The sequence below is a fragment of the Oculina patagonica genome, chromosome 11 (assembly GCF_052425735.1).
Source record: "Oculina patagonica isolate OP01 chromosome 11, crgOcupat, whole genome shotgun sequence".
NCBI classification, from domain to species: domain Eukaryota; kingdom Metazoa; phylum Cnidaria; class Anthozoa; order Scleractinia; family Oculinidae; genus Oculina; species Oculina patagonica.
Window position 1 is genome coordinate 9,556,741 of NC_135768.1, and position 24,413 is coordinate 9,581,153.

The 24,413-nt window shown below is 38.4% G+C and overlaps 3 protein-coding genes and 1 pseudogene across 4 annotated transcripts; 2 read left to right on the forward strand and 2 right to left on the reverse strand.

Moving 5' to 3' along the window:
* Positions 1-664: 664 nt before the first annotated feature.
* LOC144630240 (pyroglutamylated RF-amide peptide receptor-like) lies at positions 665-4,785 on the forward strand. Its single transcript, XM_078488573.1, has 5 exons — positions 665-753; positions 1,771-1,919; positions 2,472-2,742; positions 3,371-3,616; positions 4,428-4,785. The coding sequence occupies exons 2-5, from the start codon at positions 1,804-1,806 to the stop codon at positions 4,776-4,778; spliced, it is 984 nt and encodes a 327-aa protein (XP_078344699.1). The 5' UTR covers positions 665-753; positions 1,771-1,803; the 3' UTR covers positions 4,779-4,785.
* Positions 4,786-5,809: 1,024 nt separating this feature from the next.
* Positions 5,810-9,722, forward strand: LOC144630279 (uncharacterized; annotated as a pseudogene).
* Positions 9,723-15,332: 5,610 nt separating this feature from the next.
* On the reverse strand, positions 15,333-20,744 carry LOC144630231 (uncharacterized). Of its 2 annotated transcripts, none has more exons than XM_078488561.1 (3): positions 20,636-20,744; positions 17,464-17,570; positions 15,333-16,647 (listed from the first exon to the last, which is right to left on the reverse strand). In XM_078488561.1, exon 3 carries the CDS (start codon positions 16,596-16,598, stop codon positions 15,438-15,440), a length of 1,161 nt encoding a protein of 386 aa, XP_078344687.1. In that variant the 5' UTR covers positions 16,599-16,647; positions 17,464-17,570; positions 20,636-20,744; the 3' UTR covers positions 15,333-15,437. The 2 variants fall into 2 exon arrangements, with proteins under 2 accessions (XP_078344687.1, XP_078344688.1); XM_078488562.1 differs by having other exon boundaries at positions 17,464-17,551; positions 20,636-20,723.
* A 497-nt stretch (positions 20,745-21,241) lies between these two features.
* LOC144630259 (uncharacterized) lies at positions 21,242-23,793 on the reverse strand. The gene is made up of 2 exons (XM_078488597.1): positions 23,686-23,793; positions 21,242-21,834 (listed from the first exon to the last, which is right to left on the reverse strand). Exons 1-2 carry the CDS (start codon positions 23,741-23,743, stop codon positions 21,473-21,475), a joined length of 420 nt encoding a protein of 139 aa, XP_078344723.1. The 5' UTR covers positions 23,744-23,793; the 3' UTR covers positions 21,242-21,472.
* Between the last annotated feature and the right edge of the window lie 620 nt (positions 23,794-24,413).

The window sequence follows — 24,413 nt, forward strand, 5'->3', positions numbered from 1 at the left end:
TCTGCTACTTGGATTTCAAACTAACTGTTTTTTATGCAGCTAAGGTAAGAATGGAGAGTGGAAAAGACGTGTTTGTGTCGTCAAGCCGCGATCAGATATTTGCTTTAGAAGGCTCAAAATAGTTTTCAGTACTCTCCAGCTCTCATACTTTGATGGGTCACTGCTACAAATATTTATCAGTTATCACTACAAAAATAGTATCAAACAAATGCCCAATCATTGATAAACAAATTGTGACAAATGACGTCATTGGTAATCATAGCAGCGATATAAGCTGCAAAAACACCCTTATTTTTATCTTTAAGTGCTTATTCCCAAAAACAAATCCGGTGACCCCCACGTTTTATTATTGAATAATGATCAGCATGTTAAGATAAAACTTTTTGCAAAGTTAAAAAAGTTCTCCCTAGCGGCTTCAGAGCTATGTTAAGTTTTAGAAAATGTATACATACAAAATTTATACATTTATACATTTTCCTTAACTAATGATAAATAAAGCCCAATAATATCAGTCGTTTTCTTTTCAGTGGTAACATCGGGCCTGTGTAATATATCATGTATGAATAAATAGTTAAAAACGACAAAGTGGCCTCACTGGTTTATTGGTCGCTGTTGAATCAGTCAATATTTCGTTAAAATACCCATTGAAATCAGAATAAAATCCCTCTCGAAGTAGATAGCGTCTGAATAAGAAGACTGCAAATTCGCCAGTGGAGTAAACGGATCCGCTAGAAAACGAAATTTCGGCTGCAGGTAATAATTACACCTTATTTTAGGTACTGTTTATACGGACGCGGTTTTATTTGTAACCGCATCGCTTTCGATGCGGTTACGCCTTTCGTTTTTACGGCGCCGATCGAGACACAACTGAAACCGGATCGTTTTGAAAACGCTCTCAAAAGTGGAGCGTTTTCAAAACGATACGGTTTCATTGGCCGTGTAAACGGCAAAACCGCATCGATTTGAAAACAGTCAAGTGTTTTGCCACAAATTGACTGGATCGCGAAGAGTAAACATGACGAACCTTGCACAGAGTGCAGCGCTTGCTTTATACAATCACGTTCGAAAACACTTGGAAAACGGTAGGATATGTTTCGTGTAAACACTTCGAAACCGTGTCGTTTTCGATGCAGTTTCGAGGTCATGAAACCGTGTTGATTAATAACCGCGTCTATGTAAACGGTGCGTAAGATCCGGACCAGCCTTACAGTTGGTTTTCACTGTATTATCTATTGTCACTTATCCATCAGTTAGCGGCAAGCAATTATCAAAGCCTTACGCCGATCGTTGTTTTGACTTCACTTAGGTCTCATCCCTCGACATCGCTAATAACATTAAAACTGTCTATTATGCCCGAATTACCTGCTATATATATGTGAAGTAATATATATCAAACAAGAGAAGCAGTGTTTCATTGGGATATCCAAACATCGAGAAGAGAGTTTAAAATTCGACGCGCAGCGGAGTATTTTTGACGAAATTCGAGGTGTTTGGATAGCCGATGAAACACTGTCTTGAGAGTTTGATATATCTTCTCAATCAAAACAAAACCTAGGGAGTAAACGGAGAAATGAAATCGTAAAAATCTATGCTAATTAAGACCGGGTATCCAAACCTCTTTCACGGTTATAATTTTCTTTATTTTAACTTGATGAATTATTGCTGTGTTTGAGAATGTTGATTTATGATTGTATTTAATCGCCTTCACCAAAAAAGGTTATTATTGTGAAAATCGGACGCAATATTATAATTTGTGCTTCTTTTATCCAGGTTCCATCCAACTAACATTGAAACTCGACCATCATGTCCGAATCAGCCGCAGCTGTTGCCATAACAACGGTTCTCTCCATACTCGTCATTGTAGATATCGTGGGGAACTGTTTAGTTTGTGCCACCATAAGAAGAAATCGGGATATGAGGTACGTCGAGACTTCCTGTCTACTTTTTAAGCGATGACGTGTAAGTAATGACGTCATCGCTTATAAAATGCGTCATCCCAGAATGCTTTGAACAAACATTTTAAATTATGTCAGCCCAAGGATAAGATATCAACTCCTTTTTCAGACAATTATTTTTAGATTGAAATATTTTAGAAACATGCAGTTTTTGGATTAACATTGTAGCTTAGATTTTAAGATTATTGTTTAAAGTAGATTTTTAACTTTTAGTACATTTAAGAGCACCACAAATTCATTAGTTGAAAAACTGTTACATGCCACCCTAGAAATTGCATGCTTGCTTGCTTGCTTGCTTGCTTGCCGGCACCCGATCGAGAGGATTTTTTAATCTTTCAATCTGTTGTTTGTTTCGAGCGATCGAACAGAAATCAAGTGTATAAACAAAAGAGACTAATTATATTTGATTGGATCTATAAGTTTAGGTAGACAGAAATTTTCTAATCGTTATTATGTACAGGGCCACTATGAGCAAGAGACTATCACAAATTTATCGCGAATTTCTTAACTTCACAGGACTCCCATGAATTATTTACTTGTCAATCTGGCCATAGCAGATATCCTGTATGCGACATTTATCACACCAAAAATTGTTATGAGCGTCAATTTAAGTCATCCAGAGGGAGTATCTGGCGCCATCATATGCAAGTTGCTGACCGGTGGATCAATTGCATGGATTGGAGCATTCTCCTCAATTCCTACTCTTGCTGCGATCGCTATTGAACGATATTATGCAGTTGTTTATCCTTTTTGCAACAAAGGAAAACTTACCACTCGTAAACTGAAGGTGAGTCACTGGCACGTTTGATAACTGGTAAGGCTAGAATGTTCGAGTGAAAGGTAAACAGTCCTGCCAAAAAAAATCACTCAGCCTATATCCATGTTATATCGCCAAATGCCACCAAATGTACAGCAAGGCTGGATAAAAAGATTCTACAAAGCTAAACAGAGGCAGTAGTTTCGAGATAGAGCGCAAGACTTCAACAACAACAACAATCATTTATTTCGTGCCCAGAAGAGTTTTACATTAAGTAAATACATGCAAGAGTAATAATTAACAATAAAAAAGAGCACAGCCACTTAGAAATAGCTAAGGCTAATCGAACTAAGTAACTGGGCCAAGCGGAAAAAAATATTGCAATAAAGTTACAGAGTATAAAAAACCGGACACGATTTCCATTCACACACACACACAGACAGAGAACAAAAAAAGAAAAGAGTATGTACACACACAGAAATGAAAAATAAAGTACATCAATGTACCAAGGATTGAAATGGATTGAAGTTCATGAAATTCGATTTATTAACAGGATGTCCAGGGCGCTGGTCTCCAGATCGAGTGGAGCCTAGCGTACTAGTCACTAACTAACCGCGCCTCCCGATTTTTTCACTAGTTCTACGCTTTTTTATTTCAGGTGATCATTCCTGGTATTTGGATCTTTTCAGTAACATTCCTTATCCCGATATTTTTGGTCATGAAAGTCAAAGGAGGATTTTGTGTTGATTCGTGGCCTGAGCCGTGGATGGTCAAAGCTTACCATTTGGTGGTTGATGTTCTGGTATTTCTTCCATTGACACTGATGGTTGTGCTGTACTCAAGAGTCGTTTACACGTTGTGGTTAAAACGGAGTGACGACAACCAACTCAACCACCAACAAAAAGTAAGTATAAAAAAAGAAATACTACTTATTAACCGAGAGTGAGGTCATTACAGGGGAATCTCAGACCGAGGCCGTGATGTATTGACCGAGCGACAGCGAGGTCAATACATCAAGGTCGAGGTCTGAGATTCCCCTGTAATGGCCGAACGGACGAGGTTAATAAGTTATTTATTATATGGCCTTTAAGCACTATTCAAAAAAAAGTATAATCAAGGGAAAAAATACTGGAGGTAAAACTCGCTCTCTGTGGCTCTCTTCGTCGCTCATACTATTAAAAGAAGTATCGGTATGCTTATATTTTTCTTTCAGTTATTGAAAAGATAGTTATATTTTGTTGTTTTTTGCCCCCTTGCTAGTAGCTTTTACTCACAACTCAAAAAACCGTCGAGCCGAGAAAAAGTTTCATAATGCCCGGTCATTACAAGAAAATAATGCCCGTTCAGCAGCCAATCAGAGCGCGCATACTATTGTAGACATATAATAAGAAACCTTAATGTATAGAAACAACCATGGAAAAAAACATTTGCCATGTGAAATATTCATTTTCTTCCTACAACGAGTACAGAAGCAGGAAACGGAGCTTTTAATATCAAAATAATAATGACAATAATATTTATACATGGATAACCCAAATTTTCTATGGGTATAGGGCTCTGCTCTTCGGGCCGCTGGGCTTCGCAACTTAACCATGAGAGAGAAGATGCAGGAGACGAGCCCTACGGTTTGTCGCCCTTATTTGAAAAGACTAGAATGTCTAACCATTTACAGACGTCATTTCGTTAGACGGACTTTGCATTTTGTTTATTTACAGGGTGTAGCCAAGGTACGGAAGCGTGTCACATTGATGGTTGTTACTGTAAGTATTATTTTTGGAGTCAGCTGGGGCACCATGCAAGTTTTGTACTTCTTATTCTACTTTACATCGTACACCCTTGGACCGGTCACTATCGCTGTCACTAACACAATGGTCTTGTTCAATTCTGCTGTCAACCCGTTTGTGTATGCTCTGTTGAACCAGCAATTCAGGCGGAAGATGAAGAAAATGATTTACTGCTCCAGATCTTCTGAACCACGGTTTCCATCTGACCAGGACACGCAAGATAACGAGCCTACCACAAACAAAATTCACTCCAACCAGACAACAGGATCATCCCAGGAGTAAAGGAATTATTTCTTCTAGTTATAACTGCAATCAAATAACACGCTACTTTAGAACACCATTTTTGAACATGCCATTTTCGAAACGTTTTTCGTTTGTTTTCAAGTGAGGAATGATGTAAAACCTTTCATGATCGCACACGAAGAGCCCTGTTTTGGCAATGAGAGAGCTGTCTGCCAGTATTGTGTATATAATTACCTGGCCTGCTAGCAGTCAGTATATAAAGTCAGCTTGCAATTGAGGCTAATGCTGGGAATCTTTTCAAATGCAAATGACATGAAGTTCTTTTCAATGATATTCTCGTGCATTAGCCTCCATCGCAAGCTAGTTCCAGTCCAATACCAAGAATTATAATATGGTTGGCCGGCATATACTGCCACAAAGTAAGGACCTTTTTATAGAAACGATAGGAAAAAGCTGTCACTTTTTATTTTATTATTTTCCTTTTTATTTTTCCAAAAAAAAAAGCACTCCTGACACTTCTTTATAGCTTTGTATACGACGACAGAAAAGAAAACATCGAATTTGGCCGAACTCGTAAAAACTCAGACAAGATTAAAAACTTCTGAAAACTCCAGAGATATTTCCGGCAGTTGTAAAAATATAGCAAGCCTACAAATATAGTTCTACAAATAAATCCTTCCTGCCCCGCCACGGAAGTGTATACGTTTCTAAAGTGTTCGTAAAAACTTTTGCGGTAGAGAACTTCAATCCAAGCTCTATAACTTGGATTTCAAACGCCTTAAAGTAAAATAATGCGAAGAACTACCCTATTTTTAAGCAGCTAAGGAAATAATGAAGAGTGGAAAGGGGGGTGTATGAGTCGTCAAGCCGTGATCAGATATTTGCTTAACTTAGAGAAAACCCAATCATATCAGTCGAATTCTGTTCAGTGGCAACATCGGGCTGGTGTAATATATCAGGTATGAATAACATGTTAAAAGACAAAGCCGGTCTCACTGTCTTATTGGTCGCTGTATGAATTAGTCTGAATATTGCCTTATAATACTCGTTAAAATCAGAATAACCATCACTCTCAAAGTAGATATCGCCATGGCTGTAAAACGCAACATCATGCTTCCAGTTTTGCTGTTTTTGAGCATCTTCTGCTTCGCTTCAAGCAAAGCGAAGAAATGTGAAAAGATTACGCTACTGTGCCCAGACACTGGCTACAACTTAACGCATATGCCAAACATGTTCAACCACAGCTCACAGGAAAAAGCAGGGGGGCTTGAAATTCGTCCATATTGGCTGCTACGTGAGACCAATTGTTCGCCAGACCTATATTTCTTTCTCTGCTCCATGTATCCTCCTATGTGCGAACCGAACCTTAAAGATGAAGTTCCCCCCTGCCGCTCGATTTGTATTCGAGCAAGAAACGGCTGTGCCCCTCAATTGCAGCAGTATGGCTTTTCGTGGCCCAAAAATGGAAATGCAAAAAGTTTCCTAAAGATGGGGACGGCAGGTTATGCCTGAGCATTAATGGAACTATCGTTAATTATAAGTCAACAACAGCTCGAACGACCCATTTAACTGTTGTTACAAAACTGCCGATTACAACCAGTGTAACAACAACAACAAGTAATATCGTGACGCAAAGGAGTCTGCCCTTAAACCGCACCACGATCAGTCCGTTTGAAGTAATCATCAGCAAAAACGTCGCTTCATCTTTTGGTGTTCGTTGTTGTCCTGCAGTGGAGGTTCTGGTATTCCACTTTTTCTTGATGGCAGAAATTTTTTATCATTGAACAGATACCGGTAACATTGCAATAGGCAAACCGGTTGGTCCGCGTCAATGTCAATCAGGAAGTATTAAAAATAAACCGCTCAAATTTTCTTTTTTTTTTTCCTTTACCGAATTTTTTTATAAAGTTCCTGAAATCGCGTTAAGTACAAAACGTTTTAAAATGACTAAATTTTTTCGGCTTCATAGGTTAACCAAATTTTTTTATCCTTCGTGCTCCGCTGGCGCGCATCGCGCGCTGGGCTCCGCTATAATTTGCATGATTGTGTTACACCAGGACACCCCCCCCCCCCCCCCCTTGTCTAGATTCACTAGTGTGGTCAACCAAACTGCTAGTGTGCTGTTGGTAATAATTTCGCCTTGCATTGGTTTATGTTCTAAATAGAACTGTCTTAACGCCGAAAAAATGGTATTATTTTTTTATACGTTTAGAAACCTGTCAGGGCATGTACTAAAATCAGGAACACCGAAACACCCCAGACCAGCCCCGAACACTCTTTAAGAAGTTCATCTAAAGACTAACCAAAAAGCACTAATCGCTAATCACACCCCCAATCGCTTTCACCTTAACCTAATCCTAACATTAAACTAACCACGTTTACGGGTGTTTCTGGTTCTAGTGTATGCTCGATATAACTAACCCCAAACCCCCCACCCCGGCCTGTTATAATCTGGCCGATGAAACATCGGTTTATCTCCGAAGTCGAAACCCAAAAATATACAGTGTAATCAGCTGTAGAAACGTTAAATATTACCTCATATAATAATGCATTATGGCTATCTGAGCTATAGCTGCCTATAAACGAAATAAACGAAACGAAATAGACCAATTTTCCCCATTTCCCGGGCATTTTTGCAAACTTTTCCAAAAATAAACGAAGTTTTCCAAAGATTTCCGTAAAAACGTTCCGAAGACGTTTCAACTTTAGGCTCATTCAGCATTAAAAACTCGTCAGCAAACATGACGTCATCAGTGTCTTCACAATTGTTCTCGGTGAAAGAAATTGTTAATTCAACAAATTTTGGCTTACAAATGTTATTTAGGGATACTTCTGTTGAAGTGAAATTGCATGAAAATAATTATAAATCTTACCTTTAAAGGAAAATTAGCATAAATCTTGAGAATTTTTTTTTAATGGCATGCAACGTTTTGGATTTTTTGCAGCAACGCTCGAGCAACTTTTTAAGACTGAATGAAGTTTCGAGCTACTTTTTTGAAAAATTTCGAACATCTTTGAGGCAGTGTTAGTAGGATTAGTCCAAAAAAGGGACAAAGATGGTTAATCTGAGCTGATTGAGAAGGATTTTGAACGAACTAAATTGAACAATTTAGCCGATAATTTTAAAGATGCATTATCCGTGACGTAGCTAAATCTTAATATTGGACCTGCCGATGCCACAAAGTAACGACCTTTCTTAATTACCGACAGCAAGAGGGTGCCATGGAATTTCCTACCAAAAATAGCACTCCAGACAATTACAAGCGTAACCTTTAGTTAACCCCTTTATAAATTCGGTAGCTTAAATATGTACGAGGATGGAAAAAAAGAAACATTGAATTTAGAACTTGTGTACAAACGCCTGCAAAATTATTTTAATAAACATCTAAAACCTCTGAAAACAAGATACATGTATTTCCGACAGACTTAAAAATATGGCAAGCCCTAGTCTAAGCCCTAATTCCAATATCACTCCAGAATCCTCGCCACGTTTGACTGAACTATATTTTGTTGAGTGTAAGTGATATTCATAATATATATGCAGTGGACAATTTCAAGCCAAGTTCACCTCCTCAGCTAGTATTCTACTTGGATTTCAAACGCACTGAAGTAAAACAAGGCCAAGAAGTTATATTACTCATTTTTATACAGCTAAGGAAACAATGAAGCTTAGGAGGGAAAACATGTGTCTGTCTCGTCAAGCCCTGATCAGATATTTGCTTTAATAACTTACATAAAGCCCAATCATATCAGTCGCATTCTGTTCAGTGGCAATATCGTAAATAGGCCGGTGTAATATATCATGTATAAAAGCCGGCCTCACTGACAAGTCAATTAATATTGCGTTTCTAATGGCAGCAGGAGTGAACGGATAAAGTACTCGATAAAACCACAATGACTCACTCTAAATGTAGATATTGTCATGGCTGTGACACGCAACGTCGTGCTTATAGTTTTGCTGTCTTTGAGCGCGTTCTCCTTCGCTTCAAACAAAGTGAAGAAATGTGAAAAGATCAAGATACCTATGTGCAAAAGTATTGGCTACAACTTAACTTATATGCCAAACTTGTTCAAACACCGCACACAAGAAGAAGCGGCGCTTGAAGTTCATCAATTCTGGCCGCTAGTCGAGATCAAGTGTTCGCCAGAACTAAAGTTCTTCCTCTGCTCCATATATGCACCTATGTGCCAACCGAACTTCAAAGATGAAGTGCCCCCGTGTCGATCGGTTTGTAAACGAGCAAGAAAAGGCTGTGCGCCTGTTATGCGTCAGTATGGCTTCTCGTGGCCCAAGCGAATGAAATGCAGAAACTTTCCTAAAGATGGGAAGAACAGGTTATGCACTAATGGCACTATTAATAATCCTCGACCGACGGAGTTAGCTCAAAGGAATCTGCCCGTCAATCGCTCCACATTCAGTCCGTTTGAAGTAAACATCAGCAAAACCCTCGCTTTATCTTCCGGTGTTCTTTCTGCTCCTGCAGTGGAAGTTCTGGGATGTCACTTTCTCTTGATGGCAGCCATTTTTATCATCGGACAAATATCGTTGACGTTACAATAGGCAAACCGGTTGGTGCGCGTTTATGTCGATCAGGAAGTATTGAAAATAAACCGCTCGAATTCTCTTCTTTGTTCCATTTACCAATTTTTTCCATAAAGTTCCTGTAATCGAGTTAAGGCGACTCGCATTAAACTGTATATACTATACTATTTAAAAACCACTTTGAATGATTAAAACTGAATAAAAATTTATTTAAAAGCTTAATTTAAAAAAATGATTTTCAACAGGTCAAACCAAACAATATTTAAAAAGGATAGAATAAATAACAAACGCACAACGTTTCGACACCATCATGGCATCATATTGTCAAGTGAGTAATAAAAAGTAGAAAGTTAATGTATTCCGGTTAAGTGTCAAATAGTTTCATGTAAAATAAAAAAACGAGTTATGACGTAGTGTTCAAAATTAATAGCTGAGTGACAAAGGTGATGGATTAAACAAATACTTTTGCACGGATAGATTCTGATTGTGTATTGAGTTTCGGTTTTCGCGCGCGGATGAATAACATTTCATAGATGAGACAGTCCAGCTTTCCCTGACACTTTCTCAGAATTGAGAAGTGCTTAAAAGCCAGCATTGGTCAAGCGGCAGTGTGTTGTCTACAAATATCAATGTCATCTGTGTGATACAGAGTACATCGGCTACACGACCCGCCACCTTCAGCAACGCATCGCCGAACATAAAAATTCCGCTGTTGGAAAACACCTGAAAGATGAACACCAAGTCAAGAACATCAACCTTGATAAGCAGTTCTCAATTCTGAGAAAGTGTCAGGGAAAGTTGGACAACCCAACATTATTTGTATCACAGTCAGGAAATACTTAGTGTCCTGTTCCAGTGTTTCCTCACTTCACCTTGGTTGGCTCAAAATCAAATAATGCTGAAATCCAACACCTTTGCACCCGCTATAATCATCGGTCTAAGGTAGGTTACCCTTTCCCACACAAAACAATACTTCTACTTTCTAGTGGCCAGGTATTTCATATGGACCTGCAGAACAAAAAAACTACCCCCAAAATAGAAGGATTTCCAGGCTTTCTTTCTTTTGGTGTATGTCGAAATCTCTAACCCCCATTAACACAGTTTTCATTAGAAACTTTTGCAAACGGAAAGCCATTCATGCCTCGGAATACATTTAATGAGAAAACATCCCTTAATTAGTTACCGACATATTATTTTTAGGGCATACTATTCTCACTAAAAATTATGTGAAAACAAGTTTCATTATGGTTATTATAAACAGTACTAATTCTGCAGTTCCTTTTGAAACGAGATGAGGAGAATATTCTAAGTATGTTTACATGATGGTTTAGGTAAAACATACCGAGTGTCTGGGGAACACAAAATTTATAAATAAATGGCCTGAAGATCACTGGAAATTTTAAGCTACCAGTGACTTGTATTAGTCAGCCCTGACAAGAACTATTTTTTCCCCTTGGAGGTATTGATTCTAAAATAAACAAGATAATCTCGCCTTAGGGACCGGTCATTTTTTATGAGGAAGGGGGGAGGGGGGAAGGTGGGATTTGAGGGGGGGGCATGCAAAAAAATATGGCTTCAAAGGGAGGCCATGCAAAAAAATATGGTCAGTAAGCGGGGGTCACTGAAAATAATTAAAGTTTTAGGTGTTGTAATGAGGGCTTCTCTAATAGTTAAAAATCTTGCCAGAATGCCCAAAATCACATTCCTGTGGTTCTGAAAATTCAAATTTTCCCAGGGGAGCATGCCCCCGGACCCCCCTACTTTGATATTAACTCAACCCAATAGTATATTTGTTACAAATGCAGTCAATCCATACTTACAAACGGCATCCACAATAAACAGTCAAGGTTATGTCTGTTATTAGGACTGAACAACTGATACATTTTTTAGTCGTAACGCTTGATAAATTTTAATTTCACTTGATATATTTTTGGGAGGATTCATCGAAAATAAAATTGGATTTTGAGGGGGGGGGGGGGCAGGAAAGAATTTCCGATGAAGAAGGGGTGGCCATTATATATAACAGTGACTGTCTGTCAAATCCCACCAGCCCCCCCTACCCCATAAATCAAAGGCTCTTCGAGCAACCTCATGGTAATTCGATGAAGTGCCGACCTACGCATTTTTATCCAAAGAAATAAGCGTCCAATAATGTAACGCAATTTCACTTTATTACCAGCGTTCAATACTAACGTGACACGAGATGACGTGACACGAAACAAAAACGTGCCGTGGATGTCGTGTTAACTAAAACACGTCACACGGCAAGCGCAATAATATTTTTTTATAATTTAAGTGTGACTGCATGTAGCTTATAGCTGCCATCAATAATGTCACAATCTCACTTAATTTGCCTTTGAATGTTTTCTTGCGTCAATGGGTCATTGATAGGTTTTTTCAAATAAGCGTCCAAACATGTCACTTTGTTTGCCTTTGAATGTTTAATTTTTCCATGGAAGTTGCGGCATTGATGGTCCGTGCTCTCAGGTTTCGTAGCGCGATTTCTATTTTTTCACCACAAAATATTTTAGTGTAACCTTTGATCCTTTTTACCATTTAGTAAATTTGTTTTGTGAATATGTTTACTTTTCTGTCAGCACGTATAGCGTTATTTTGAGAAGCGAATGAAATTTGAGAGAAAGATGTGTGTTTTTGCTCGACTCAAAAAGATGAAAAACGGATGACGTGACACGAGATGACGTAACGCGAAACAAAAGCGTGCCATGAATGTCGTGTTTACTTAAACACGTCAGAAGGCAAGCGTAACTGCATGTACCTTATAGCTGCTATCAGTAATGTCATAATCTCACTTACGCAACGGGCCATTGATAGCGTATGCTCTGAGGTTTCGTTGAGCGAATTCTATTCTCTTTTATCACCATAAGTGTAACAGATCCTCTTTCGATTTGTTTTGTAAAAATTCATCCTTGTCAAAAAGAGAGAGACCCTGGAAACGAGGTTGAAGAATAATTTGTTTTTGATTGACATGTGCTGAATGGCGTTTTGGCCTTTCTATCAGTACGTTTACTGTTAAATGCATAAATTAATTGCGGTTTAATATCAGAATGGAGTGAGCGAGTGAGTGATCCAGTTGTGACACGTGACTTCGAGAGTGATCACTACACCTAATTACCATTCGGTAAAAATGAACGTTCCCTTAAGCTTTTGCATTTTAAATAACCCCACAATAAGGACTGGAATAACTCTAATGGTCTCATTTCAGATATACAATGAAAATAGCGTAAAAGCTACCTATTCAGCTACCATTTTCAATCATTAAAATATACTATATAAGATGAAAGAAATATTGTAATACCAGAAGCAGACATTGTTCTAATGTCATTTGTTATGGGAGTCCCCTCCCTCTGGCCTGGGATGCATGCTATAAGGTTATTCCAGAAAAATTCCACACTCTCTTCCCCCGCAGGTTATGCATGCTATAAGGTGGTTGGGGGAGGGGGGAGGGGGGAGGGGGGTGGCGGGGCATGGGGATAAGTGAAGTCTGGAAATCTGGGATAGAGGGCATATATCGAACCTTATTAAAAACTAGCAATGATATATTGCAATTCCTGAGTTTTGATTGGTTAACAGGCAATGATATCTAAGCTCATAATACCATTGACCACAAAAATGGTAACCGATACACGTTAACGAGAACTGCCAAGGCGCTCAAATACTGCAATTCTTTGGGTGTTTTTCATGAAACAGTTATTCCACTCACGCTAGTTAGATATGTGATGGTAGATAGCCAACTGGGCACTATGCACCTCATTGGCTGTCTACCATCTAATATCCAACGCGCACTCATGGAAAAATTGTTCAATATATATTTCTCAGTTAACATTCTTACTACAGGTTATTACAGGTTTCCTCAGAGAATAAGCCAAATAAACAAGGAACATTCACTTGCAGGCAAAGTATGGAAATGAAGGCAAAAGGAGGGGGAGGGGGTCTACTGGTAAGGATATCCGAGCAGGGGCTGGGATTGAGCAAGGGAAATCTTGTCACCATTAGGAAAGAGGGGTCTAATTTTTTTTGGAATAACCCTGCGATTCATTGCTACATGGCTTCAATTAACACCTGCCAAAGCTGTTCTGCTTAAAAGGTGCACAATAGGTGTTTTGAGATTTCCTTTGATAATTATTAATAATTTACAGTGGTCACTATGTCAGACTGGTCACATGACACTCAGCAATGTTATGCTTTTTCTTGTTCGATTTCTTTCAATTCACTTAAAAGTTCAGCAATGTTGAGGGCATTTTCATGCTTCTCAATCTCACAAGTTGTTCCTGTGCTGCACGTTACTTTATCTTGCTTTAGGACCTCTTAACTTCAAAAGGCTCCTCACTTTTATGTATGCGTATATGCGTCTCTACATTTTCTGCTAACTAAAAGGAGTTTCACCTGTGTGAGTTCTTTTATGTTGCTTTAAATTTCCTGTCCGATTGAAACGCTTTCCGCACTGCTTACATTCAAAAGGCCTCTCCCCTGCATGAGTTCTTTTATGTTTGTTTTTTTTTTTCTGCATGATTAAAGCACTGGTCACGATGATTAATTCAAGAGGCTTTTCTCCTGTATGTGTTCTTTTATGCCTCTTTAAATCTCCTGCCCGATTGAAACGCTTGCCACACTGCTCACATTCAAAAGGCCTCTCTCCTGTGTGTGTTCTTTTATGTTCTTTTAAATCTCCTGTATGACCAAAACACTTGCCACACTGGTTACATTCAAAATTGTCCTGCCTGATTAAAACACTTGCCACACTGGTTACATTCAAAAGGCTTTTCTCCTGTGTGTGTTCTTTTATGTTGCTTAAATTGTCCTGCCTGATTAAAACGCTTGTCACACTGGTTACATTCAAAAGGCTTTTCTCCTGTGTGCGTTCTTTTATGTTGCTTTAATTGTCCTGCCTGATTAAAACGCTTGTCACAATGGTAACATTCAAAGGGCTTTTCTCCTGTGTGCGTTCTTTTATGTTGCTTTAATTGTCCTGCCTGATTAAAACGCTTGTCACACTGGTTACATTCAAAGGGCTTTTCTCCTGTGTGCGTTCTTTTATGTTGCTTTAATTGTCCTGCCTGATTAAAACGCTTGTCGGACTGGTTACATTCAAAAGGCTTTTCTCCTGTGTGCCTTCTTTTATGTTGCTTTAATTGTCCTGCCCGATTAAAACGCTTGTCACACTGGTTACATTCAAAGGGCTTTTCTCCTGTGTGCGTTCTTTTATGTTGCTTTAATTGTCCTTCCTGATTAAAACGCTTGTCACACTGGTTACATTCAAAAGGCTTTTCTCCTGTGTGCGTTCTTTTATGTTGCTTTAATTGTCCTGCCCGATTAAAACGCTTGTCACTGGTTACATTCAAAGGGCTTTTCTCCTGTGTGCGTTCTTTTATGTTGCTTTAATTATTGTCCTGCCCGATTAAAACGCTTGTCACACTGATTACATTCAAAGGGCTTTTCTCCTGTGTGCGTTCTTTTATGTTGCTTTAATTGGCCTGCCCGATTAAAACGCTTGTCACACTGGTTACATTCAAAAGGCTTTTCTCCTGTGTGTGTTCTTTTATGTTGCTTTAATTGTCCTGCCCGATGAAAACGCTTGTCACACTGGTTACATTCAAAAGGCTTTTCTCCTGTGTGCGCTCATTTATGTTGCTTTAATTGTCCTGCCTGATTAAAACGCTTGTCACACTGGTTACATTTAAAAGGCTTTTCTCCTGTGTGTGTTCTTTTATGTTGCTTTAATTGTCCTGCCTGATTAAAACACTTGTCACACTGGTTACATTCAAAGGGCTTTTCTCCTGTGTGTGTTCTTTTATGTTGCTTTAATTGTCCTGCCTGATTAAAACGCTTGTCACACTGGTTACATTCAAAAGGCTTTTCGCCTGTGTGCGTTCTTTTATGTTGCTTTAATTGTCCTGCCTGATTAAAACGCTTGTCACAATGGTTACATTCAAAGGGCTTCTCTCCTGAGTGTGTTCTTTTATGTAGGGTTAAATTTCCTGCACACTTAAAGCACCTGCCACACTGGTTACATTCAAAAGGCTTTTCTCCCGTGTGTTTTCTTTTATGTTCCTTTAATTGCCCTGCCTGATTAAAACGCTTGCCATAATGGTTACATTCAAAGGGCCTCTCCCCTGCATGAGTTCTTTTATGTTTGTTTAGATTGCCTGCATGATTAAAGCACTGGTCACGATGGTTAATTCAAAAGGCTTTTCTCCTGTATGTGTTCTTTTATGCCTCTTTAAATCTCCTGCCCGACTGAAACGCTTGCCACACTGGTTACATTCAAAAGGCCTCTCTCCTGTGTGTGTTCTTTTATGTTTGTTTAGATTTCCTGCATGATTAAAACACTTGCTACAACCGTTACATTCAAAAGGCTTTGCTCCTGTGTGTGTTCTTTTATGTTGCTTTAAATTTCCTGAACGATTAAAACGCTTACCACACTGGTTACATTCAAATGGCTTCTCTCCTGTGTGAGTTCTTTTATGTTTGTTTTTGTTTAGATTTCCTGCATGATTAAAACACTTGCCACAACGGTTACATTCAAAAGGCTTTGCTCCTGTGTGTGTTCTTTTATGTTGCTTTAAATTTCCTGCACGACTAAAACGCTTGCCACACTGGTTACATTCAAATGGCTTCTCTCCTGTGTGAGTACTTTTATGTTTGTTTAGATTTCCTGCATGATTAAAACACTTGCCACAACGGTTACATTCAAAAGGCTTGTCTCCTGTGTGTGTTCTTTTATGTTGCTTTAATCTTCCTGCCTGATTAAAACACTTGCCACATTGGTTACATTCAAAAGGCTTTTCTCCTGTGTGTGTTCTTTTATGTTGCTTTAATTGTCCTGCCTGACTAAAACGCTTGTCACACTGGTTACATTCAAAGGGCTTTTCTCCTGTGTGTGTTCTTTTATGTTGCTTTAATTGTCCTGCCTGACTAAAACGCTTGTCACACTGATTACATTCAAAGGGCTTTTCTCCTGTGTGTGTTCTTTTATGTTGCTTTAATTGTCCTGCCCGATTAAAACACTTGTCACACTGGTTACATTCAAAGGGCTTTTCTCCTGTGTGCGTTCTTTTATGTTGCTTTAATTGTCCTGCCTGATTAAAACGCTTGTCACAATGGTTACATTCAAAGGGCTTCTCTCCTGAGTGTGATCTATTATGTCGGGTTAAATTTCCTGCACACTTAAAGCACTTGCCACACTGGTTACATACAAAAGGCTTCTCTCCAATGTGAGTTCTTTCACTTGATCCATGTTCTTCCTGATGGCCAGTTTGACTGAAACTCTCGCTGGACTTTGCATAATCTGTAGCCATCAAGGTACATGAACTTTACCAACTAGCTGGTAGTATGTCATTCTCAGACCTAAAAACAAAAGAAACATAATGAAGATGAAGTGTTCACCATGACTCGAGCATGGGGCAAAGAAAAAATTCTGAGTCCCTGACGGGAATCAAACCCATGGCCTCCCAGATACCGGTTGGGCGCACTAACCAACTGAGCTATGAGAGACTCGTTGTGAGCTGGGTCGTTTTTACTAGGTTGATAAGTGACACGCGTCCTGCATACAGCTAGGATCAGCAATGTCGAATTCATCAAGTTTGTAGTAAATAATAAAGATGGTAAATTTTAAGATCGGTAATAAATAATGAAGATGAAATTCAACATGACTCGAGCATGGGGCAAAGAAAAAATTCTGAGTCCCCGACGGGAATCGAACCCATGGCCTCCCAGATACCGGTTGGGCGCACTAACCAACTGAGCTACGAGAGACTCGTTGTGAGCTGGGAAACATATAATATTAGTGAAACATATAATATTAGTGTGTTTTTTTTTTCTATTTTTTTTAAGTCCCCACCTCTGGAAATTCCAGCTGAGGGTTATTAGTTACTTTTGTTTAAAAAATTTAGCTTTTGAGTCCCCCCACCCCCTTAGAATTTCCAGCTTGCCCTTGTGGGGTCCCTTGCCGGAACCACGCATTCTGCTGTCATGTTATTTTCAAAAAATTATATAATATGATGCACAAGGGAATAAAAATTATACCCCTTCCCACATCCCCCAAACACCAGGGCTTTGGGGTTCTTGTTAGGAATATTTTTTTTATCAAATAGTTTAACACTCTTACCCAACTAACTGGGCTGGTATTTGCATGTGTTATCATGACTTAGCCAGTCTACATACCTGCATATAAAATCATAGCTGCATGGTGGCCATGATTGTTCCTGCAAAGTATATGATCTCTGCCAGGTGCATGTTTATGAATGCACAACTGCAATCCACGATGGCAACTACATTAACATGACAAGATACCATAAAATTCCGGTTATAAGCACTGGGCTTATACAACTTCATAAGAACTTTTGGGTGGGCTTATAAGTGGAGGAGCTTATATCCAGAACGGATTGCTTATAAGCGGAACAAAAAACCCTCCGAAACGGGCCACAGGACTGTCGATCGAAATAGGTTTTTTAGTTAAAAACTCATAATAAAACAACATTTAGCCCTTTTCAGTATTCTCATCCGGCAGAGGGGGGCTTATATCCGAGGGGCTTATAACATGGATACATTTTTTTTGTTTCCAGGTAGGAAATGGGCCTTTTACCTGGTGGGGGGGCTTAAGGGGGATGGCCTTTAAATGATAATTAGTCCTTTCAAGATGTTGGTAGACCTGTCCATAAATGAGAGTTGAAATTGAGATGCTCAGAGAGCTCTTAGTAAATCCCATGGTATTCTGCAGTTGCTCTGAAATATTGAATCCCTTTTCCAGACTTTTCACCCAAGTATTGAATCCCTTAAAACAGTCAGATGAATCACAAATCCCCTGTCAATACCATATTTACTCGAATAAGCACCGCCCCCATATAACCGCCGCCCTCGAATAAGCGCCGCATTTGGGACAAAAAAGTTAACAAGCGCCACCCCCGTATAAGCACCGCAGTCCTGATGCGGCGCTTATTCGAGGAATTTCGTTTTACTTAAAATGACACTACAAAGCAACTCTAAAACAAACTTCATCATTTCTTTTCATCAAATGCGATGTTTTGAAGTTCAAAGTGATTATTTTACCTTTCACTCGTTAGTTTTTCAATTCAATATTTTTACAATACGTATTTCTGTAAATATTGTAACACCGATTGCAAGGACAACTAGCACCATTTTTGTCTCAGCAAGAGACCAATACTGACAATCAAAAGACGCTCTTTTCAATTACTGTAAAAAATAAGATTCTTTGTGGCATCCAAATTTTAAATAAGCACTGCCCTCATATAAGCACCACCCTTAAATAAGTGCCGCACTTGAGGCACGGAAAAATTTAATAAGCGCTTATTCGAGTAAATTCGATAGGTGCTTCTGTTTGAGATATTTTGGAAGACCCCAGAAATACCTCAATGACATTTCCCTTAAACTTTTCATTCTAGAACTTGTAAAATGGACCATTTTACAGTTGTCTGCTTAGTGACCTGGCCTTTGAATGGAAGTGAGGCTGGAGGTGACCTTGTTTTGATACAGACCTCACTGCTTTTGTTTTGTAAATCATGTTGTTTTGATGCTAACTAGTTTACATTTACATGATAAAGCAGGGAGGTTTGTATTAATGCAAGGTCACCCTCAGCCTCACTACCATTCAAAGGCCAGGTCACTTGGCAGGCAACTGTAAAATGGACTATTACCCTATCCAGCCTACGAAAGGAGAACCTTTCATATAGTTTACCATAGGGAGTTCCCCCTTTTCTAACTCTCTCAATCACAATCCCAAAGTGGCACGAGTGGTTCAGCATGTCTAGCAGGTGCCTCTGTAGGTTTTGGTTGTGCAAAAGCGAAAGGAAAAGGGGGGAAGATGCCTGCCCGGGAACCCATCAAAAAGTCATCAACAATGTGTCACAAGCAACATACGGTTCATGAGAACTTCACTTTGCAAATAAGTTTTCGCTGCTGATAAAGTGGATAAAAATTATGGCACTTGCCAGTTGTATGTAATGTTGTATTGAATTGTGTATTGTATCATGGCACTTGTATTGAGGTATGTATCCTATTGTGAGAAAATGTATTGTTGCAGCCCTATTCTACTTATTGCAAGCAGGATGAAAAAGCCCTTCCGCAGACATAAACATATATTTTGAAATTATGTTTACATCTCTTCAGATTATGGCATACAGACTACAACACTGTTATTTCTGATGAAACGGATTTCTTTCGTTAAGTCACTGATTAATCTCTCAGGGCATTCACAACCAATCACAATAATATGGGTTATTCCCTTGTGGTCAATCCAGCCAAAGGGGCAAAACTTGTTCTCTCTGAGAATGGGTAATGCATTTCGGTGGGTGTCCAGGCAGGCACCTTCTCTCTTTTTCACACGTGTGGCCATCTCTTACCTTCTCCTTTCCCACTTGCGCACCCAAAAACTATACACAGGCACCTGTTATGGCCAGGCTACAAGTAGTTGTTGCCTATTTGCATTTGCTGCTATTTGACATGAGTTTGCAGATGTTTTTATCCCGTTCAATGCCTTATTATTATTTTTTTTATCCTGTTCAATGCCTTAATATTTATTAAAATTATAAATGCGGTGTGGTAAACTTTATTTTATTGAAGTTTTCAGCTCGTTTAACCCAGCAAGATGATCTGTGTAGCAAACAGACTCTGCATGCAGTAAGAATTAAGCTATTTATATACCGGTAATTATTTTCAAAGCATTCGAGTCTGTTTGTTTTTCTGCTCAATAGGCCTTATCACGGTTTTCGACGCCATCTTGACGAGTAGGCAAAGCGGGTAGAATTTACAGTTTTTGTATGGGAATCAGACTGCAAATATCTTTTACAAAAATTGAATTCTGGACAACTTATGAATTGTAAAGTTAAGATACTAGGCAAAAGTTTTTATTCACCGAGTTTGAAGGATGTAGCGGGGCTAGAAAGCATTCAGTTACGTTTTTAATTTCCCGTACATTTATCTATATTTTTTCCCGCGAACTGCGTCAACTCAGCGATCTGGAACGTAAATCTGCAGGGAAAATACAGACAAATGTATGGGAAATTTAAAAAAAACGTAACTGAACGCTTTCTAGCACAGCTACATCCTTCAAACTTGGCAAATAAAAACTTTTGCCTAGTATGTTATCTTTACAATTCATAAGTTGTCCAGAATTCAATTTTTGTAAAAGATATTTGCTGTCGGATTCCCATACAAATACTGTAATTTCTAACCGCGTTGCCTCCTGGTCAAGATGGCGTCGAAAACCGTGATAAGGCCTATTCAGGCTTTTTCAGCATGATACAAAGAAGACTCATCGCAGACTAAGTTAGATATTACTCTACTGTCCATTAAACACAATATTTTTACTTTTGCTTACCTCTACTGAAGCAAAACAGTCCATAAGTAACCTGCTAAACACTTCGACACGATGGATCTGAAATAGGATTTGGAAGCTGCCATTGCAGTACTAGGGCCCAGTCTGCTCGCGACAACCAGAAACGGAACAACGAAAAACGAGGACAGGACTAAAGGAACTTCGGAATGAATCGATCGAAAGCTGAACTCTATATAAATACTCAGTTGCGCTTTACAATTAGCTAAAAAAAATAAGTATTTAAATACAAAATTAACTTAAGAAAACTATATACACTCTTATTAAAAGTAAAGATTGAATTGAATATTGAAATTTTATTGTATAATTGATCCTCGCGGCTGCCATTCTAAATGGCCAATTTCTGGTGAGAATGTTTTATCTCCTATGTGTACAGCGCATTTGAACATTTACATATGGAAAATGCGCTATATAAATTGATTATCATTAAATTGATTATCATTATTATCATTGTATAAAACGTGGCATGATTCGTCATCAAACGTTGAAGTTTGACAGACCGTAACGGAAACTTTCGCGCCGAAAGTTCAACACCTTCCGGTTTCGAAATGGCGGAAAGATTAGATATGAAGACTTCTTCCAACAAATTGATCCTGATCTCTATCGATATGCAGTTGCAGGTTCACTTGAATCACTTCTGGTGTAAAGTTTCGCCTGCACCCAGTGTTTATGGTGAGCATTTTGAGCGCGAAAGTTGACGTTACGGTCTGCTAAACTTCAACGTTTGATGACATGTTTGCCATTTCTTTTAATAAACACTGCGAGGAAACAAAATAAAATACTCGTTTATTTTGATCATGGAATATATATATATGTGTGTGTTTAGCCTGGTAAAATAAAGGCTTCTTCTCCTTCTTCTTTTTTTTCTTCTTCTTCTTCAGTTTTATCGGTTCCAATTAAACACAGTGGCTGCGAGCACGATTCAATCTCACAGAAAGGCTTGTGACATCTCACTTTAATGTAATGCAGCCAAAGATCGTAAAATCCACATCTCCTATAGTACCACGGGGGGTCCTTAGTCTCGTCAACAATTTTCAAGCACCGATCATACGTTGGCCACCATTCTTCCCCGTCCATAAAAACCACGTTATCAGTGCAGTTCCTTGCGACCTTGTGTTCATCGCAATCGTCCGAGGAGACGCGGCTTTCGCACTCGTAGCATTTGAAGTACTCTTCACCTAGGACTATAAACAGAAAATAAACAAAGTATAGTTAAGAAACAGGAACAACATGTTTGTGGTTTTGTTAGGTACACAAAAGGGGTCAATTTTCCAAAAAAGTGTCAGATCGATGTAAAATGGGCAATTTTCGATGTGAAGAAAAAAATATTTTTTTTTTACTCTGCTGAAGTAAACTTGTTAGCTATTATAGACCAGTGACCCATAAAATATAAATTCGCAAGGTAAAACAAATAACAAAACGTGTTATATTAAAACTATGAGAAAACCATAGTAAAAGTTTGACAAAGTTACTACTGTTAACTACCACAAACAATGAGACCTAATCTCTTTAACACACTTTTAAGAGATTTATACTTGGATATACGGGATAAAGAGCTCGGTAATTGTTGCCGTATAAGGTATATTCGAACACGGGTACAGTACCACTGTGAACTTCATGAACTGCATTGCAGTCTAACCGCGTGGCTGATAAAGAAGACCAGGCTGAATGGCCCTCGTCAACTTCCCAGTAAATACCAGTGTTTATCCTGGCAAAATGTCGTCATGGATACGTTTTTTACGTGTGGCCACAAAAAATCGCTAAGATTATGAGAGAACTCGCCATCAGGTGTCCCTTTTCTTCAGATTTTGTTAAATAAAAGCTTTTCAAAGGGAATAAAGGGGTTATCTTTATAAAAAAAAAAAAAACATTTTGATTGATTAAAATACAGAAGCAAAATGTTGACGCAATAACTTTCCCCGGTACTAAAAACTGTGTTAAATTTAAGTGTCGTAAGACTGGCAATTTCATTTGCACCTCCCTAAAACTCTATTTGTACCCTCATGTTACCTTCTCATCGTGTGTTGGGCTCAATGTTTATTTATTAATAATGCCCTTGAGAGATTGCTTCTATTTTCTTGGTGACGATCACAATTTGAAAGTGATTGTTCAGTTGTCTTCCACATATATAATTTATAAGACGTTTTAGTTGAAAATTCTTTTTTATACATATCTTTTTGTTCCAACGGAAATTTACTTATTCAAATCATTTTAATACTCGATTAAACTTTATAGAATCATGTAAGTATCTTACAGTAAAGTATAATGAACAAAAATCTTTTCATCAAGAAACGAATACAATTAGAGACTCCAACAGTACTGTTACCGAGTAGTTTGGGCAAAACAGTGCTGAAATGACGTAAGTACCATCGCTCGCGCGTATAATGCGCCTAAAACACCAAGAAGAATCGTTGAAGCGGGAGCAAATTTCAATTAGTTTTTAGCGTTTTAGCGTTTTTTCAAAGACACAACGCTGACAGCATTTGAACGACTTTTTCAATTTGAGATCAAAATCTTGTGTTATCTTTTATTCGTTACAAATACAAAATTACAACACAGAAAAAAACATGGAAAAAGTAACTGAAACAGCCACGTAATTGCTTTTATTATGTTGTTATATGTAACTTATGATACCATCCTTTTAATACCTTCGGTACACTTAAACATAATTTTAACACAACTTGACCATTATGTATTGGTTTCAACTCACACAGATTACGTTTATAGCGTTTTTCTTGAAACAAAAACTTGATAAATGTGTCTGTTAGTGTTCTGGACTCAATTTTATAAATTTAAAATCCTTACTCTTGATCGGAATAACTCAAGCCAGCATAATGAGGTTAATGATTCCCCTTCATCCATAAAAAATTTAAATCTGAACTCACTACAGTACAGTCAAAAGTAAGTGAGTTAGAATGCGATAAATTAGTTGAGTGCAAAAAGACATCGATGTCCAATAACACTGAAATTAAACTTCGACACGCAATACAATTAGGTACTATTATATTAAAATTAATACAATTTACTACACTTACCAGTGTGAAAGGAAAGCAGTAATACTACAGTCAAGAAAAGGAAATTCGAAATGGACATTCCTTGTTTCTCACAACTTTGTCTGGCACAGATTACCCTTAAAGAAAAGAGAAAGATGCCTCCTACTCAGCCAATGCGAAAAAAATATTTGCTGCAATGGCTGCCGTAAATAACGAAATAAAGAAGAAGTACCTTCTTCGTCTCTTTTGTCTTCTTTTGTCTTTGTTGGAACTTTCCCTTTCAACGCCTCTTAGTTGTGGTCGAATGAAACATGAGAAAGAGAATTTTCGTTGTCACTTTTTAAAAGCAGATCATTTCGTGTGGTTGCCTTGCAACGCCGTGATGTTTCTAAAAATGTCTAAATGGCACCAAAGAGAGAAATCATGGATCGCAATCACATCTATTCAGATTTAACAATTATTGGTTCAAAAAAATTCGTAAGAAAGTGCAACAAAACGTGTCAAAACGTTTCTGTGATGAAAAGACCCACGTACTTGAAAACACTTCGCAAACGTGTTACGTCAAAAAGGTTGTTTACGCCATATTAGAAGGCTTATTGGCTTGTTTTAATATGTCTGACGTCTTTTTTTATCTCAAGCTTCAGTTTATTAACCAACAGTATTATTATCCTCGTAATTGAAGGAGAAAACTGAAAGTGTAGGCATAAGTAACACTTGGGTAACAAGTGAAGCAAGATTTTTGTCTGGTTTCTTTCTTTGCAATTTCTATG

Coding starts and splice junctions, on each gene's coding strand:
- LOC144630240 (XM_078488573.1), top strand. CDS start 1,804: ATGTCCGAATCAGCCGCAGCTGTTGCCATAACAACGGTTCTCTCCATA. Junction 1,920..2,471: donor AGAAGAAATCGGGATATGAG/GTACGTCGAGAC, acceptor TTAACTTCACAG/GACTCCCATGAATTATTTAC. Junction 2,743..3,370: donor TTACCACTCGTAAACTGAAG/GTGAGTCACTGG, acceptor TTTTTATTTCAG/GTGATCATTCCTGGTATTTG.
- LOC144630231 (XM_078488561.1), bottom strand. CDS start 16,598: ATGGCTACAGATTATGCAAAGTCCAGCGAGAGTTTCAGTCAAACTGGC.
- LOC144630259 (XM_078488597.1), bottom strand. CDS start 23,743: ATGTCCATTTCGAATTTCCTTTTCTTGACTGTAGTATTACTGCTTTCC. Junction 21,835..23,685: donor ACTGCTTTCCTTTCACACTG/GTAAGTGTAGTA, acceptor TTCTGTTTATAG/TCCTAGGTGAAGAGTACTTC.